This window comes from Hippopotamus amphibius, chromosome 13 (genome assembly GCF_030028045.1).
Source record: "Hippopotamus amphibius kiboko isolate mHipAmp2 chromosome 13, mHipAmp2.hap2, whole genome shotgun sequence".
NCBI classification, from domain to species: Eukaryota; Metazoa; Chordata; class Mammalia; order Artiodactyla; family Hippopotamidae; genus Hippopotamus; species Hippopotamus amphibius.
Genome location: NC_080198.1, coordinates 51,126,897 through 51,142,255, shown reverse-complemented (window position 1 = coordinate 51,142,255; position 15,359 = coordinate 51,126,897). Strand labels below are relative to the sequence as shown.

The 15,359-nt window shown below is 41.7% G+C and overlaps 1 protein-coding gene across 4 annotated transcripts in view; it reads left to right on the top strand.

Annotated features, from left to right (window-relative positions):
* The first annotated feature begins 1,019 nt into the window (after positions 1–1,019).
* Positions 1,020–15,359, top strand: part of CNOT10 (CCR4-NOT transcription complex subunit 10) — a 58,294-nt gene continuing 43,954 nt past the window's right edge. For all 4 annotated transcript variants that reach the window (XM_057705993.1, XM_057705991.1, XM_057705992.1 and 1 more), the window contains exons 1-3: positions 1,020–1,315; positions 13,374–13,468; positions 14,376–14,537. In XM_057705993.1, the coding sequence (XP_057561976.1) occupies positions 1,294–1,315; positions 13,374–13,468; positions 14,376–14,537 (279 nt within the window). In that variant the 5' untranslated portion in view covers positions 1,020–1,293. The remainder of the gene's footprint in view (positions 1,316–13,373; positions 13,469–14,375; positions 14,538–15,359) is intronic.

The following is a 15,359-nucleotide window of genomic DNA, read 5'->3' as shown; positions in this document are numbered from 1 at the left end:
GTGTGCCGCAACTACTGAAGCCCACTCATCTAGAGCCTGTGCTGCACAACAAGAGAAGCCATCGCAATGAGGAACCCCAGCACTACAATGAAGAGTAGGCCCCGCTGGCCGCAACTACAGAAAGCCTGTGTGCAGGAACCAAGACCTAACAGCAACCAATAAAATTAATTAATTAATTAGTTTTTAAAAATCCTGACCGGTACTCTTCATAGCTGTCAAAGTCATCAAAAACAAGAAAAATCTGAGACGTGATCACAGTCAAGAATAGCCTAAGGAATGAATTCCTTGGCAGTCCAGTGTTTAGGACTTGGATGCTGGCAGGGATTTGGATCCCTTGTGGGGGAAATAAGATCCTGCAAGCCACGTGGCACAGCCAAGGAGGAAAAAAGAAAAGAAAAAAAGCCTAAGGAGACATGAATAAATTTAATGTGGTATCTTGGACATGATCCTAGAACAGAAAAGTGACATTGCTTGAAAAGAAAATTTAAAAAAAATTTTTTTAATGTTGTATTTAGTTAACAGTAACGTACCAACCAAAGTGGTTTCTTAGATGTAACGGATGTACCACAGTAATGTAATAATTATTCAAGATGCTCACAGCAGGGGGAACTAGATGAGGAGTATACAAGAGCTCCATGTATCAGTTTTGAAATTTTTCTGTAAATCTAAAACTTCGAAAACAAAATGTTTTGTTTTCAAACGGGAAACTGCGGCTGTGCCTTCTCACAGAGCCGTGAGAAATTATTAAAAGTGTACAAGCCAAGTGCAAGGCTCAATGCTTAACACACAGATGTCAGATGTAGTTATCGTGGTTTTACGTAAAACGAGGGACAAGAGTTCGGATACTTACGAAGTCTACTCAGGATAAGCACAAGGCGGTGGCGCGCAGCTCCCGCCCAGCGCGGGTGAGCGCACGTCCGGGCGGGCGCGCGCTCACGTCGCAAGGGGCGGGGCGCCGGCGACGCCAGCGTGGGGCGGGGCCACCCGCGGTTCCCACGCCGGCCGCGGCCCCCGGAAGTAGTGTGTCAGGGGACATGGCAGGGCGGAAGCCGTGCCTGGCTGGAGGCGCCGGCGCCGCCCGGGGCGGAGACGCTGCTGCTGTTGCTAGACGACGCGAACCAGCCTTCGTCACTTCCTCAGCCCGCCGTCTGCCCACTCCCCAGGCCGGAACCCAGGGGCCCAGAGCCGGGGTGGGCGCAGGCTCGTCCTCCTAGGTCCAGGACAGCGGCCAGCAGGGCAGCGGGAGTGGAGGCCACGCCACCTGCGGGGAAGAACCCGAGCCGAGGCGGGAAGATGGCCGCAGACAAGACTGCAGGTGAGGTGCCCGCGCCCCGCGCGCTGGAGCGGCGGGACCCGCGGGGGCGGGCGGGCCCTAAGCTGCGGCGGCGGGGCCCCGGGTGGGGACTCCGGGCGACAGTAACTGGGGCGAGCCTTTCTCCCCCCAGGCCCTCCCTCGGCCGTCGCTACTGTGAGACTTTGGGCCCCAGGGCCGATAGTTTCTTACGAAGCGCAGCGTGAAGCCGCTTCTGGCCGTCTTTGCCGCGTTCTCCGGAATATCTCTGGTTCAAGAAACCGCTTCTCAGACTTTTGGACTTCCCACTGGGGAAGGCAGAGCAAGGGAAGTTCATCCCGGAGACGCAGCTGCCGTGATGCCCCCTGGCTCGGGCTACGATTCACCTGGGTGGTTTCGGGCACATCAGCCTGCCTGTGGTCAGCGACGTCTTGTGTGATTAATTGGCGTTGTAAAAACAGCTTATGGAGATAAGACATAACATGATCGTGTCTCACTTCGGCCTGTGCGTTTAGAAGGTTTTTTCCCCCTCAAAGTTAACCTCGACGATTTTCTTTGTGGATTACTGCTCCATTCTTAGAATCTTCTCCACTGAGGAATAGAAAATCCTTCCCTGCCTACCTCTGGGACGGTCTGGCGTGTGTTTCCTGTAAGAAAATAATGTTCTCTGTGGCATCCACATCCAGGTTTTGTTGGAAGGAACTGAAATGACAGGACTTAGAAGTTATCAACACTTAGACTTGTTACAGTAAAATTAATTTTTTGAAGGAAAAGAAGGTTTTTCTTAGGTCCTGATCCCAATAACTGACAAACTTGATTTGAAATTAAGGTGAGCCAATCCTATAACATGTACAGATGAATGAAAACGTTAGAGCATCTCTTCAGTAATCTACTAAGAGAAAAGGTTTAGAAAGTGAGGCTGTCTTTAGAGGGCGCTAGAGAATTTTCGGTAGGCTGGTCAGGGAAAGCCTCTGGTGAGGTGGTACTTTAGTAGACACCCCAGTGAAATGAAGGGGTGAGCCGTTTGGAGTGGAGAGGAGTGGATAGGAGAAAGTTCCAGGCAGGGACTAAGCATGGCCTGTCCAAGACTGGACCAAGAGGACCAACATATTCCGTCTTAATTTCGGACATTATCTCTCCCCCAGGTCTACCATTTCTAATTGCCGGTACCATTGCACTTGCCTGGAATGACCTCTTTAGGCCTAAAACCTATCTAGTTTTCAAGTCCTCCCTCAGTCATAAAGCATTCTTCTACTTATTCACTCATTCGTTCACAAAAAAATGGAGTGCCAGGCACTGACTTCGATCTTAAAGAAATGGATATGACGCACTGCCTGCTTTTGAAGACCTGCTCTTCAGTCTGTTAGAGACAGCCCTGTTATAGTGGCACTCCCATTTGGGAAGAGCTATGTAATATATGCAGTAGAAGAATAAGGTCCAGAGTGATTTGGGACCTATTTCCTTGGTTTAAGCTTATAGGCCACATTGTGGGAAACTTCCTACCGAGATAATAAGGTTGAATTTGTATTGAGTAGATGAGTGTTTAGTGTGGCTCCCTTGAATCTCTCTGCTCCTCCTTTCCATCTCCATTTAAAGTGCTATAGTTTTGGCCTTTATCTCTCTCTCTCTGTTTTTTTTTTTTTTCATTGCCTTACAGTGTTTTGTTAGTTTCTGCTGTACAGCGGAGTGGATAGGCTATATGTATACATCTGGCCTTTATCTCTTGATGTGGTCTATTTCACATTGAGCATTCTTCTGAATGGTTTTGTCTTTTCCTATCCAGTCCATTCTCTTTGCAGCGTTTTCACTTTATTTGTAAAACTATTTAGATCATACCATTCCCCTGCTTGTAAACTTTCTAAGACTATACCATTTCTTGTGCATGAGATCCCCACTCAGTGTCATTTGTGAGGCTCTTCACAGTCTTTTTCCATCTGACACTTCTATATCATCACATCTAGCTCCTCTCACCAGAAATGACTCTTAGAAAGTATCATGTTCTTTCGAGCTTCTGAGCAGTAATACCTTTCTTCCTCTTCTCTATCTGGTGAACATGCTCCTCATTCAAAATCTAGTTTATATACTGCTTCAACTCTGAGCTCCTGAGCCCAAGGCCCTTGTCATGGAGCTTGTTGTTCATTAGATAAGAAAGAGGGGGGGCTTCCTAGGTGGCACAGTGGTTAAGAATCCACCTGCCAGTGCAGGGGACACGGGTTTGATCCCTGCCCCAGGCAGATCCCACATGGCGAGGAGCAACTAAGCCTGTGTGCCACAACTATTGAGCCTGCGCTTTAGAGCCCGTGAGCCACAACTGTTGAGCCCATGTGCTGCAACTACTGAAGCCCATGCACCTAGAGCCCGTGCTCCGCAACAAGAGAAGCCACGGCAATGAGGAGCCCGCGCACCACAACGAAGAGTAGCCCCCGCTCACCGCAACTAAAGAAAGCCCGCGCCCAGCAAAAAAGACCCAACACAGCCAATAAAATAAATAAATAAATAAAATTAAAAAAAAAAAAGGAAAAACTATTTATTTAAAAAAAAAAAAAGAAAAAGAAAGAGGGGGACTTCCAGTGGTTAAGACTCCACCATCCCTATGCAGGGGGCCTGGGTTCAATCCCTGGTCAGGGAGCTAGATCCCACATGCATGGCTCAACTAAGGAGCCCATGTGCTGCAACTAAGACCCAGTGCAACCAAATAAATAAATATTTAGAAAGGATTTAAGAAGGTAAGTGACCTGATCATACTGGCTGTGGTAGAGGATGCTTTTTTTTTTTTTGGCCTCACTGCCTGGCCTGTGGGATCTTAGTTCCCCAATCAGGGATCAAACCCATGCCCATTGCAATGGAAGCATGGTGTCTTACCCACGGTACCACCAGGGAAGTCCAAGCATGGATTTTGTTTGTTTGTTTGTCTGTTTATTGGCTGCATTGGGTCTTTGTTGCTGTGGGTGGGCTTTCTCTAGTTGTGGAGAGTGGGGGCTACTCTTTGTTGCGGTGTGTGGGCTTCTCATTGAGGTGGCTGCTCTTGTTGCAGAGCAAGGGCTCTATCTAGGCACACAGGCTTCAGTAGTTGTGGCTCACAGGCTCTAGAGCACAGGCTCAGTTCCGTGACGTAAATGAAACAAGAGTGGGAGCTCAGAAACTAGCTGAGACCAGCTACATTGTGATATTAATGTATTCAGTAAATACTCACCAATAGCCTGCTCTGCCAGACACTGGGAAGCCTCTATCCTCATGGAGCTTGTCATGTAGTATGGGAGGCAGATAAACATGTAGACTAAGTAAGAAATAGTTTTGTATTTCAAGCTGTGATAAATATTGTGAAGAAAAGAAAAAGCAAATAAAAGGATAGAGGATGACTGAGAGCAGAGACCCTACCTTGAGTGGATTGGTAAGAGAAGGAAGCGCTCTCTTAGAGGTGACATTTGAACAAAGACCCAAAAGAGCCAGCCGTGTGGGGGAAGAATGATGCAGATGGGAGGAGCATCCACTGTACAGACCCCTTGGACGACAGGAAGACCCCTGGAGTATAAGCACCTTGAGGACAGGCACTTCTGTCTGTGTTAGTCGTGTGCTGCCTCCAGCACCTAGACCAACTGCTGGCATATCAGACCGCTCAGCATGTTTATAGCATAGTGAGCAGAGGAAGCACGGCAGGAGGCAAAGTCAGGGTTGTGTCAAGGGACAGCTTATGCCACGCCTTGTATGGGCCATCGAAGAAGGTGGAATTTCTTTCCAGCTAATAGGGAGCCATTGGGAGATTTTAGCAGGGCATCTTGCGATTTAGTTCATGTTTTAACTGAACCAGGTAAGAAGTGATGAAGAGTTAGGAGCATGGGGTTTGAAATCAGACAGCCTAGGTTGATCCTACTTGTACCACTTGGTATTTGTGTGACTGACCTTGGGCAAAGTTTAAGAAGCCATTTTTTAAGCCTCAGCTTTCCTGTGTAGGGAGTGAGAATGATAATTATATCTACCTCATAGCGTTGGAAAAGGGTTAAATGAGCTCAACTTAGGCCTTGGTTTTTTAAAAAGTGCTGGCTGTTATTTAGGGTAGAAGTTGCTGGAGAGGAGAGGCAGGTGTGAGAATTGTTGAGGGAGTAAAATTGGCAGAATTTGTGACTGATTGGGGATAGTAGGTGAGGACAAAGTCTTGCTCCTTGGGAACGGTTCTGAGTTGAGCCTCAGTTTCTTCATTTGTAAACTTGGGTTCCTATGAGCTTTCTAATTTATTTACCTCACCAGGTTGTAGCTTGTGAGGATCAGGTGAGGTGAGGTGTATGTTTTAGCCCACAGCCTCTGGGAAGCAGAACCCGATTAAGGCACTCACTTTTTGAAAGGTGCAAGCTGAGGACAGTGAAGGTGAGGGAGAGAAGGAAGGCAAAGGAAGATGCACTCGCTGCAGCCCTGGCTACTGATGCCCATGGCCTGTGAAGCGGTGTAGCAGGCCGTTTGCCTATGGGACTTTTCTGTAAGGTTTTCAAGGAGAACCTACGCTTCAGAATATTCCATGTGAGAGAGAAAGAAGGGACGATTTATTTGTCCAGCTTTCTCCCATTTCCTGTTTCCAGTTGGTCAAGACTCACCTCCTGGAGAACTAATGTACCTGTGCTTCTAGGTCGTGTGGCTTCTTAGCGACTGATCAGCCAGCAGTTTGCACAGCCTAATTTGTGTTTCAGCCAAGTCATAACGGGAGGGGTAGGCCCATCCACCGCAATCCCATCCTCCCTTTACAATTCAAAGGTAATCATCGAAGGGGCAGTGGAAATGTCCAGGGTTCATGTCCCTATGTCACATAGAAGTGGTGGGAAACATCAGCAATATTTTAGGGTGATTTATTTGACTTTACTTTTGATAGTTATTTGAAAGGAGAAAGTGGCTGGAGTTTGGATGCAAAATCCTAGATTTGATTTTATCTGAGAATTTGGACTATGAGGATGGCAGTAGTAGGCTAAATAGGAAAAGGGTGATGACATTTTGAATAAGGGAAAGACAGGACCAGATGAGTAATATGAAATCAGGAGAAGAGTACTTTATTTTATTTAAAACACCCCAACCTTTTTATTGTTATTAAGTGTATGAAGTAAAAAATATGAAGTCTGGGCTTCCTAGGTGGCGCAGTGGTTGAGAATCCGCCTGCCAATGCAGGGGGCACGGGTTTGATCCCTGCTCCAGGAAGATCCCGCATGCCACAGAGCAGCTAAGCCCTTGTGCCACAACTATTGAGTCTGTGCTTTAGAGCCCGTGAGCCACAAGTGTTGAGCCCATGTGCTGCAACTACTGAAGCCCACGCGCCTAGAGCCCGTGCTCTGCAACAAGAAGCCACGGCAGCGAGGAGCCTGTGCACCACAATGAAGAGTAGCCCCCACTAACAGCAACTAAAGAAAGCCCGCGCACAGCAAAAAAGACCCAACACAGCCAATAAAATAAATAAATAAATTGATTTAAAAAAAAAAATGAAGTCCTCTATCACTTCTACCCACCCAGTCTCACTGTCTAGGTAACTAAGTTAGTGTGTTCTTCCAGACATTTTATGCCTACCCAAGCTCACATTGACTTAAAAATAGATATATGTAAATATATATACACGCAAGCACCCACACACATACGCAGGTGAGGAAATAAACTGTGCAATACTGTCTTGCCATTTGCTTTTTTCAAGGTCCAGTAAGGAATCTGCGGTTTTTTAATTAAAGTATAGTTAATGGAGTCTGTACATAAATTACCTTCTCTAAGTGACCTACATTGGATATTTTAAGTGTTTTTAACGTTTAAGAATTTAGTCTTATGATTCCAATTTGAGATGTGTAATTGAGTGAATAATTGATTTATATTTGTGCATATAAGTTGAAGCCTTACTGTGTTATTGCATAGACATTAAAGAGTCACTGTTTTCATAAGCTCAGTTTTTTAGGTTTATAAGTTATTGGAGTTCTCAGAAAATTTTGTCTTTTTAAGTCAAAGGTTGTACTTAAAATGTTTTAAGGTTGTAGTTAAAATGGAATATATTAAATTATTTAAAGTAGTTAAAATTTATGTTTGAAGGTATAAAATCAAACAGTCATCACAGCCCTGTAAAATGAAAACTCCAAGTAGAGTAAGATGTCTAAGTTGAATGCAGGGACTTCTCTGGTGGCTCACTGGTTAAGAATCTGCCTGCCAATGCTCGGGACACGGGTTCGATCCCTGGTCTGGGAAGATCCCACATGCCGTGGAGCAATTAAGCCCCGTAGCAACTAAGCCCTGTGAGCCACAGCTACTGAAGCTCGAGTGCCTAGAGCTTGTGCTCCGCAACAGGAGAAGCCACCGCAATGAGAAGCCTGCGCATCACACCGAAGAGTAGCCCCTACTCGCCCCAACTAGAGAAAGCCTGTGCGAAGCAACGAAGACCCAACACAGCCATAAATAAATAAATAAATGTTGAATGTAAAAGTTTGAGGAAAATCTAGGCTTTCTGAACTTGTAAATTAATAAGTATTGATATATTTGAAAACTAGAGTAAATATCTTCTCTATGTATAAAAACTACTCTCAGATATGAAAATAAAAGCAATCAGCACTGGTAATGTTCTGCTTTGCTGGTGTTCCCCAAAGTGTGCTGATATTTTTGAAGCTTGGTATTGTGTTCTTTATTTCTGCAGTGCTGGCTCCGGTGCTCAATTCTATAGCATTGCTGGTCACATGTTAGCCCTCTGAGCTGTGGAGCAATCAGCCATTGTATGTAGGGCTTTGCTAAGGCAGGTGTACTTGGTCAAGTGATAGAAAAACACACGTGAGGTGTGTGAACCTTGGCTGGATGGCAGCTTTGGTAAACCTGAATTCTTTTTCTTTGAAATGGCATCCTCCTTATTTAAAATTTTCCTTCACAAAGGCATCAAAACTGTTTTGCAGGAGTAGCAGTAGATTTCCTTAGGCCTGCATTTCTTTTATTTTGGGGAAATTTTTCTCTTCTCAAACATCATTGGAGCTGTATCTTGAGAAGTGTAGCTTGTGTGGAAAATCCTCCAATCAGGTTTGAATTGTTAACATTCTGTGTTGGAATGTGTCTGGGCTTACAGTTAACTGACTTTTTTCAGTTTTGGAAAAGCTTCCTATTTCTTTTCTACTTAGTTTAAACCGAATTGTTTGGTTAGAAATGAAGCCTGTTGACTTTAAAAGCATCAAGGTTTGTGCGCCGAAGAGCTCTGTTTGCCTAGATGGTCAGTCCTGTTCATTAGGCCAGAGTAGAAGGAAGGTCAAGCTTATGGATGAACAGTCATATACTCTTTCAATTGGCAATGGAGACTATTTTTGGGCAAATAAAGACACATTGTGGAAATATGTGCAGACTCTTTCTGGTAAGAAGTCAGTAGTTATCCAAAAGATGAATGTTTTAAAGACTGATTGCGAAAATAATACCTGTTCCTTGCAGAAAACTTGAAAAGTGCAGAAAGTTAAGGAAAATAGAAATAGTAATCCTATTGGAGTGGAGTTTTTTGCCCCTAAGTTTTTATCTTGAAGTAAAAGGATGTAAGTAAGATAATGGCTGGGTAACATGTAAAAAAAGGCTGTTTATTGAGCTCAGTTCTCTAAAATGTCTACTTCAGAGTCACTTGTCAGCCTTAGAGTCTAGCTTATTAAAGTTGGCTTCTCCTTATTTGGGAGATTTTAGGAGACTTTTACAGTTCCTAGAAGATAGTAATAGTAGTGGCCACATAAGCCATTCTGCTTCTGATGGGAAGTGGAAGCTTAAACTCTTTCAGTGCCTTGGTGAATTGTTGGGTGTTTCCCTCTGCCCTGTATTTTTTTTTAATGTTATTTTATTGAAATCTCTTTTTTTAATTAACTTATTTATTGGCTGTGTTGGGTCTTCATTGCTGCACATGGGCTTTCTCTATTTGCAGCGAGCGGGGGCTGCTCTTCATTGTGGTGTGCAGGCTCCTCTTTGTAGTGGCTTCTCTTGTTGTGGAGCACAGGCTTTAGGCGTGTGGGCTTCAGTATTTGCAGCACACGGGCTCAATAGTTGTGGCTCACAGGCTCTAGAACGTAGGGTCAGTAGTTGTGGTGCACATGCTTAGTTGTTCCGAGGCATGTGGGATCATCTTGGAGCAGGGCTCGAATCCGTGTCCCCTGCAGTGGCAGGTGGTTTCTTAAACCACTGTACCACCTAGGAAGTCCCAGCCCTGTATTTATAAATCACAATTTATAAATGACAATTGGGCCCAGAAGTCCCATTAAAGAATTTCATCTAGGGACTTCCTAGATGACACAGTGGTTAAGAATCCACCTGCTGCAGGGGACATGGGTTCGATCCCTGCTCCGGGAAGATCCCGCATATTGTGGAGCAGCTAAGCCTGTGCGCCACAACTATTGAGCCTGTGCTCTAGAGACCATGAGCCACAACTATTGAAGCCCATGAGCCTAGAACCCGTGCTCCGCAACAGGAGAAACCACGGCAATGAGGAGCCTGCGCACCACAACAAAGAGTAGCCCCTGCTCGCCGCAACTAGAGAAGGCTCATGTGCAGCAACAAAGACCCAATGCAGCCAATAAATAAATAAATAAATAAATAAATAAATACATTTATATTTTTAAAAAAAAAGAATGTCATCTGATTTAGAGAGGCTATATTTTAGCAGAAGCTATGGAGATAACTTGATGGCAAACTAAGAATTTGGGGCATTTGGTTTAAATTTAGTGTACTTTATGAGGGGAGAGAGAAAATTTTTAAACACTTTAGGTTTCCTAAAAAATTTTAAAGTATTTATGTTCATTGTTAAAATTTTATGATGAATATACCTAGAGTTGAGGTTCTGTCTGAATCTAAACTCATACTTTGCTTTCTGGGGTCCTGAAATCCTGTGTCCCCATTTTTATACATTTTAAAGATAATGGTCCTTACCGTTATTGTGCACCTGAAAGTTTTGCGAAACAGGTGTATTGTGTAAACAATTTAGTTAACTAACTCATTGTTACTGGCTTTCTAAAGAAAAAGCTATTTGACAGGGTCCTCTTAAACCAGTGAGCTTTCTCTATTAAACTATTAGTTTTTCCTCCTCCTTGTTAGGACTCAGTTCTTATTTATCTGTATGCAGAAGTGGAAATGAAATACTAATTTATCTAACTTTAATTATTAGAAGTAACACTTCAAATAAGCCCAAACACCAGAATACCTTTTTTTGTAGGGCAGATCTAAGTCTTAGATAAGTTCACTTAAGCACAAGTTATATTTTGTTTTTAAGTATAAGTGGTGATTCTCAAGAGTATTCTAATAATAGGGGTTTTGCAGTGATCTAAAGAGCTGTTTACACTAAATCTTATTTCATTGTTTATTTGTATGTTTAACGTGCCGATAAGTATTTTGTAAAAAAACAAACACACACATACAAAACACAGTGGAATCCTTAGTTGTTCTGTCAAAAGGAAAGGGGGAAGGAAGCTAATATTTAGTTAGCATCTCTAAGCAAAGCGTTAGATGGCCAAGGGAAGACTAGACTGAAGATGTGACTGATTCCAAGATGTGTGTTTTCATTGTACAATGATGCATCTTGACAGAGGGGAATTAGAAGTCTTTACTGACTGCTGATACGTGTCAGGCCAGGGCTTCCTAAAGTCAGCTCTACTGAGGGCTCATTCATTGAAATGCTCCTGGAAAACAGGTTTCTAGGCAGTTATCAAAAAATGCTCACATACATACATACAGTTTAAGGAATTCTCACACACCCAGAAGCACCCTGCACTCTCCACCCCATGCATCTTGCAGTCGCTAGACTCCTGAAGGTAACCCCTTATCTGAATTATTTTTCTTTTAATTAATTTATTTATTTATTGCCTGCGTTGGGTCTTTGTTGCTGCAGGAGGGCTTTCTCTAGTTGTGGCAACTGAGGGCTACTCTTCATTGTGGTGCGGGGGCTTCTCTTGTTGCAGAGCACCAACTCTAGGCGCATGGGCTTCAGTAGTTGCAGCATGTGAGCTCAGTAGTTGTGGCTCTCGGGCTCTAGAGCACAGGCTCAGTTGTTGTGGCGCATCAGCTTAGTTGTTCCAAGGCATGTGGGATCTTTCCGGCCCAGGGATCGAACCATGTCCCCTGCATTGGCAGGCAGATTCTTACCCACTGCACCACCAGGGAATTCCCCCTTATCTGAATTCTAAAACCTTGTATCAGTTTTAGGCAGGCATTTAAAAATAAAACTTAAAAAAAAGTAACCAATGTTAACTATAAAAATTTAAACAGTTGTCAACTGTAAGTTCGTGTTCCTGAGGCACAGTGAGGCCAAACAAACCAAAATTCCAGAGTCTGGAGCAGAGAAAGGCTTATCAGAGGGCCAAGCAAGGAGGCTGGGGGCTTGTGCTCCAAAAACCTGAACTCTCCAATGGGTTTGGGAAAAAAACTTTTATAGGCAAAATTTGGGATGCGGACTACAGGGTGTGTGGCTTTCTTCTGATTGGTTGGAAGTGAGGCAGCAGGGTGGTGTCCAGGAATCTTGTGCTCAGCCTGAAGTTACCACCCTCCACCTGGAAGGGGGCCTGAGTTCCTGCAGAAGAACTCAGAGATGTATTATATATATTCCTTGAGGAGGAACCAGGACCCTGCACTGTTGTTTGTTAACTGCTCTACCTTTGTTTCTGCATTCTCTCCCTTCCCTAATTACTGTTTGAATCTGCCCTTTGGAACTCAGGGAAGGTCTAGGAGGCTAAAGCTTTTTCCTACAAACAAGAAGCAGGGGGTGGGGGTGGGGGTGGGCGGTTGGAAAGGCTTTTGTATCCAGGAGGGCTCCACAGATACAGTCCTGCTTGGTTTCACAATTAAGAGGAATAGGAAGGAAAGTAAAATCTCTCCCTCTTCCATCCCACTCCCTGAAGGTAACCACTAAGAGTTTGATGTATATCCTTTCAAATTTTATTCTGTACATATTGAGAAGTACACATCTATGTATATATCGTTACAAAACATGAAGTTGAGTTGTATAAAACTGTTTGCAGTCTGTTGCTTTTATTTAAGATGTTAAAGATATTTTTCCATGTCAACACATGTAAACAACTTCAACAGTTGTTTAGTGTGCCATTGTATTTCTGTAGTGCTTTAGTTAGTGATTTTTTTAAAAATTGGAGTATATAGTTAGCAATTTTCTTAACTGGAGGATATTTAAGTTATTTCTAGATGTTCACTGTTATAAATTGTGCTGCAGTGAGCATCTTTGTGTATGTATAGAGTGAATACCTAAAAGTGGGGTTGTTTGGTCAAGGCTATGTGCAGTTACTTCCCAGGAGATCTTACCAGTTTACACTCAGACTCAACAGGTGTTGTTCTTGAGTGGTTTAAGACTTGGTTCAGCTGAGATTTTTATGTTCATTTTAGGATTCTTTTTTTTAATTAAAAAAATTTAATTTTTAAAATAGTAAATTTGGCAGAAATTGTGAATCTTAGAATGTATACGGACAGGTCTGTTAAGGAAGCTTTTTAAATGTGTTAATCTTGGCTTTTGGATTTCTTGCCTGGAAATTACCTATGAGTTCTTATCAATGTAGTTTTCTCATTGTTAAATGTTACTGTGTTTCAACTGGATTATAAACTTGTGGAAAGCATTGTGTATGTATTTATAATCTCCTTGTGTCTGCAGGGCCTGGCATAGTTTCTTGAATATGTGGGATTTGGGGTATATTGCTGGGGGGCAGATCTAATTTTATTTTTTTAAGAACATTTAGAGATACAGTTAACATACAATAAACTGCATCTATTTAGAGTGTACAATTTGGTTTTTTTTTCTTATTAGTAATGTATATGTGGCAATTCCAGTCTCCCAATTCATTCCCCCCCAACCCTCCCCGCTAATATGTTTTTAAGAGAACACAATATTCTCAGCCTGAATGTCCTGATGGACAAAACTGTAATCCTTATAGAAGGATTTCCACAGCAAAGGGGAACATTTCTTAAGTTTTCGAAGGAATGGCTTCTTCCTCACTTAGTAACACTAATTAGCCATTGTGGTTGAAAGAGGTCATACTTTGGCAGCTTCATTAGGAAGAAGACAAGAAGAAAACTAGGGATACATTCACTACATTACTGTTATTTCTGAAGAACTGTAAAATTTGTGTGTTTGCAGATCAGGGAGCAGAGAAACATGAAGTGACAGGTCAGTCCTCTGGGATCACCGATCAAGAGAAGGAGTTGTCCACCAATGCTTTCCAAGCTTTCACAGTAAGAAATAGTTTCTCTTAATCTGTTCCATTTTTAGGATCTGTCAAGCATGAATCTTTTCACAGTGAATTTTTTAATTTATAATTTTTGTTCTGTACTAATTTAAGAGTTAAGTTTAGAGAACAGGCATAGGTTTTAAATTTTTTTTTTTAATTTTAGAGTTTAAATATGGTGATAGGAATGGGAGTAATTTGAGCCATTCCCAAGTTCTTATGTTTCCATAAACATGTTTTAACTGTCACAGTGTTGTTTTCAAGTTTCTTAAATTTAGATTTGTAAATATGTGGGTCAGTCTTTTCATTTCACTACTCTCTTCAATTCTCTTCCTTGACTGTGCTTTAAAATGGAACCCCAAAAGTTTATTGTCAAAACTTTAACTTTTCTAACATTAAACAATATGAAAGAAGACATTATTCGATTATCAAGTTACATACATGTAAGTGGAAGAACTTGATGCTTGGGTATTCCAAGTATACTAGAAATTAAAATTTGGAGTAATTTATCATATTACCTTTCTTGGCTTGCCTTGGCTGTTGTACCTTGCTAGCAATATATACTAATATATATTATATCTAGTTATAATATATATTATATGTAGGTATATTATATACCCATATATGTGTATGTGTGTGGCTTGTAGATATAATGCACATGTATCACTGTTAGAGTTTGATTCCTAGGAAATAAATATCCACAATTTTTTTTCAGTTTTTTTGAGATATAAAGAACATATCACAATTTCTTAATTGATGCAACTATTACTTCATCTAGTGACTAATTAGTATATTTTAGGGGAATTATATCTATCTGTAAGAATTTTTAAATAAAGACGAATGAAATATATTTGGAAATGAATGTATAGTTCTTAAAGTTGGTATGTAATTTTGTTTGTGTGTTTTTGTTTTAGGCTGGAAATTATGATGTCTGTCTGCAGCATCTTGCCTGCCTGCAAGATATAAACAAAGATGATTATAAAATAATTTTGAATACAGCAGTAGCTGAGTTTTTTAAAAGTAACCAGACAACAACAGATAGTTTGAGACAAACACTTAACCAGCTGAAGAATCAGGTGATACATAAATGAATTTCATTATAAAAATATTGTGGTACTCTCTAAATGGTGAAATAAAGTTAGGTAAAATTAATGTGATTTCTGATATTAATAGCACAGTTTCTAATGTATCTGAAACATGTGTTGGTATGAATTTTATTTGTAAAAACTTCTTATTCCAGAAAATGAAAGGTATGTTTTGTGATTTTATTTTCTATTGAGTTTTGAACTTGAACAGAATAAGCTAATATATCAAATTTGAATGAGCTTTGGAGTTTTGAGAAAGAATTAAAATAGAAATATATGAAAAGAGTAGCTGCTGAGATTATATCTTATTTATAACTGCAAAGATCTGATTATTAATAGTAATGTGAAATTGCTTTAGCATTTTGGGTCAGGAGATGATTAATTGATTAAATAGAAGATATTCTGATTTATATGTGGTTTGGGACTTGCCTTGGTCATTGGTCATAACAGCATCAAAGGTTAGACCTTTGATATTCAAGAGAACTGATAGCAGACCTTTAGTGCTCACTGTGTAACAAGACCTTATATAACTAAGAACCTCGTGTAGAACATCTCACTTATTCTTCCCCGTAGCCCTATGAAGTAGCTACTATATTTTTTCTCATTTTACAGATAGGAAAGCTGAAGTACAGGTGGTTTGTGTAAATTGTCCAAAGACACAAAGTTTTTAAGTAATAAGAGCTACGTGAACCCAGTTCTGTTTGTGTTTTTAATTACTGCTTCATGCTGTCCAAGGTCTTGAGACCTTTTTGAGCCCCTGTCCTGGGTTCAAGAATACCACCATACTGTGGAGTTATCAACTAAAATGTGACA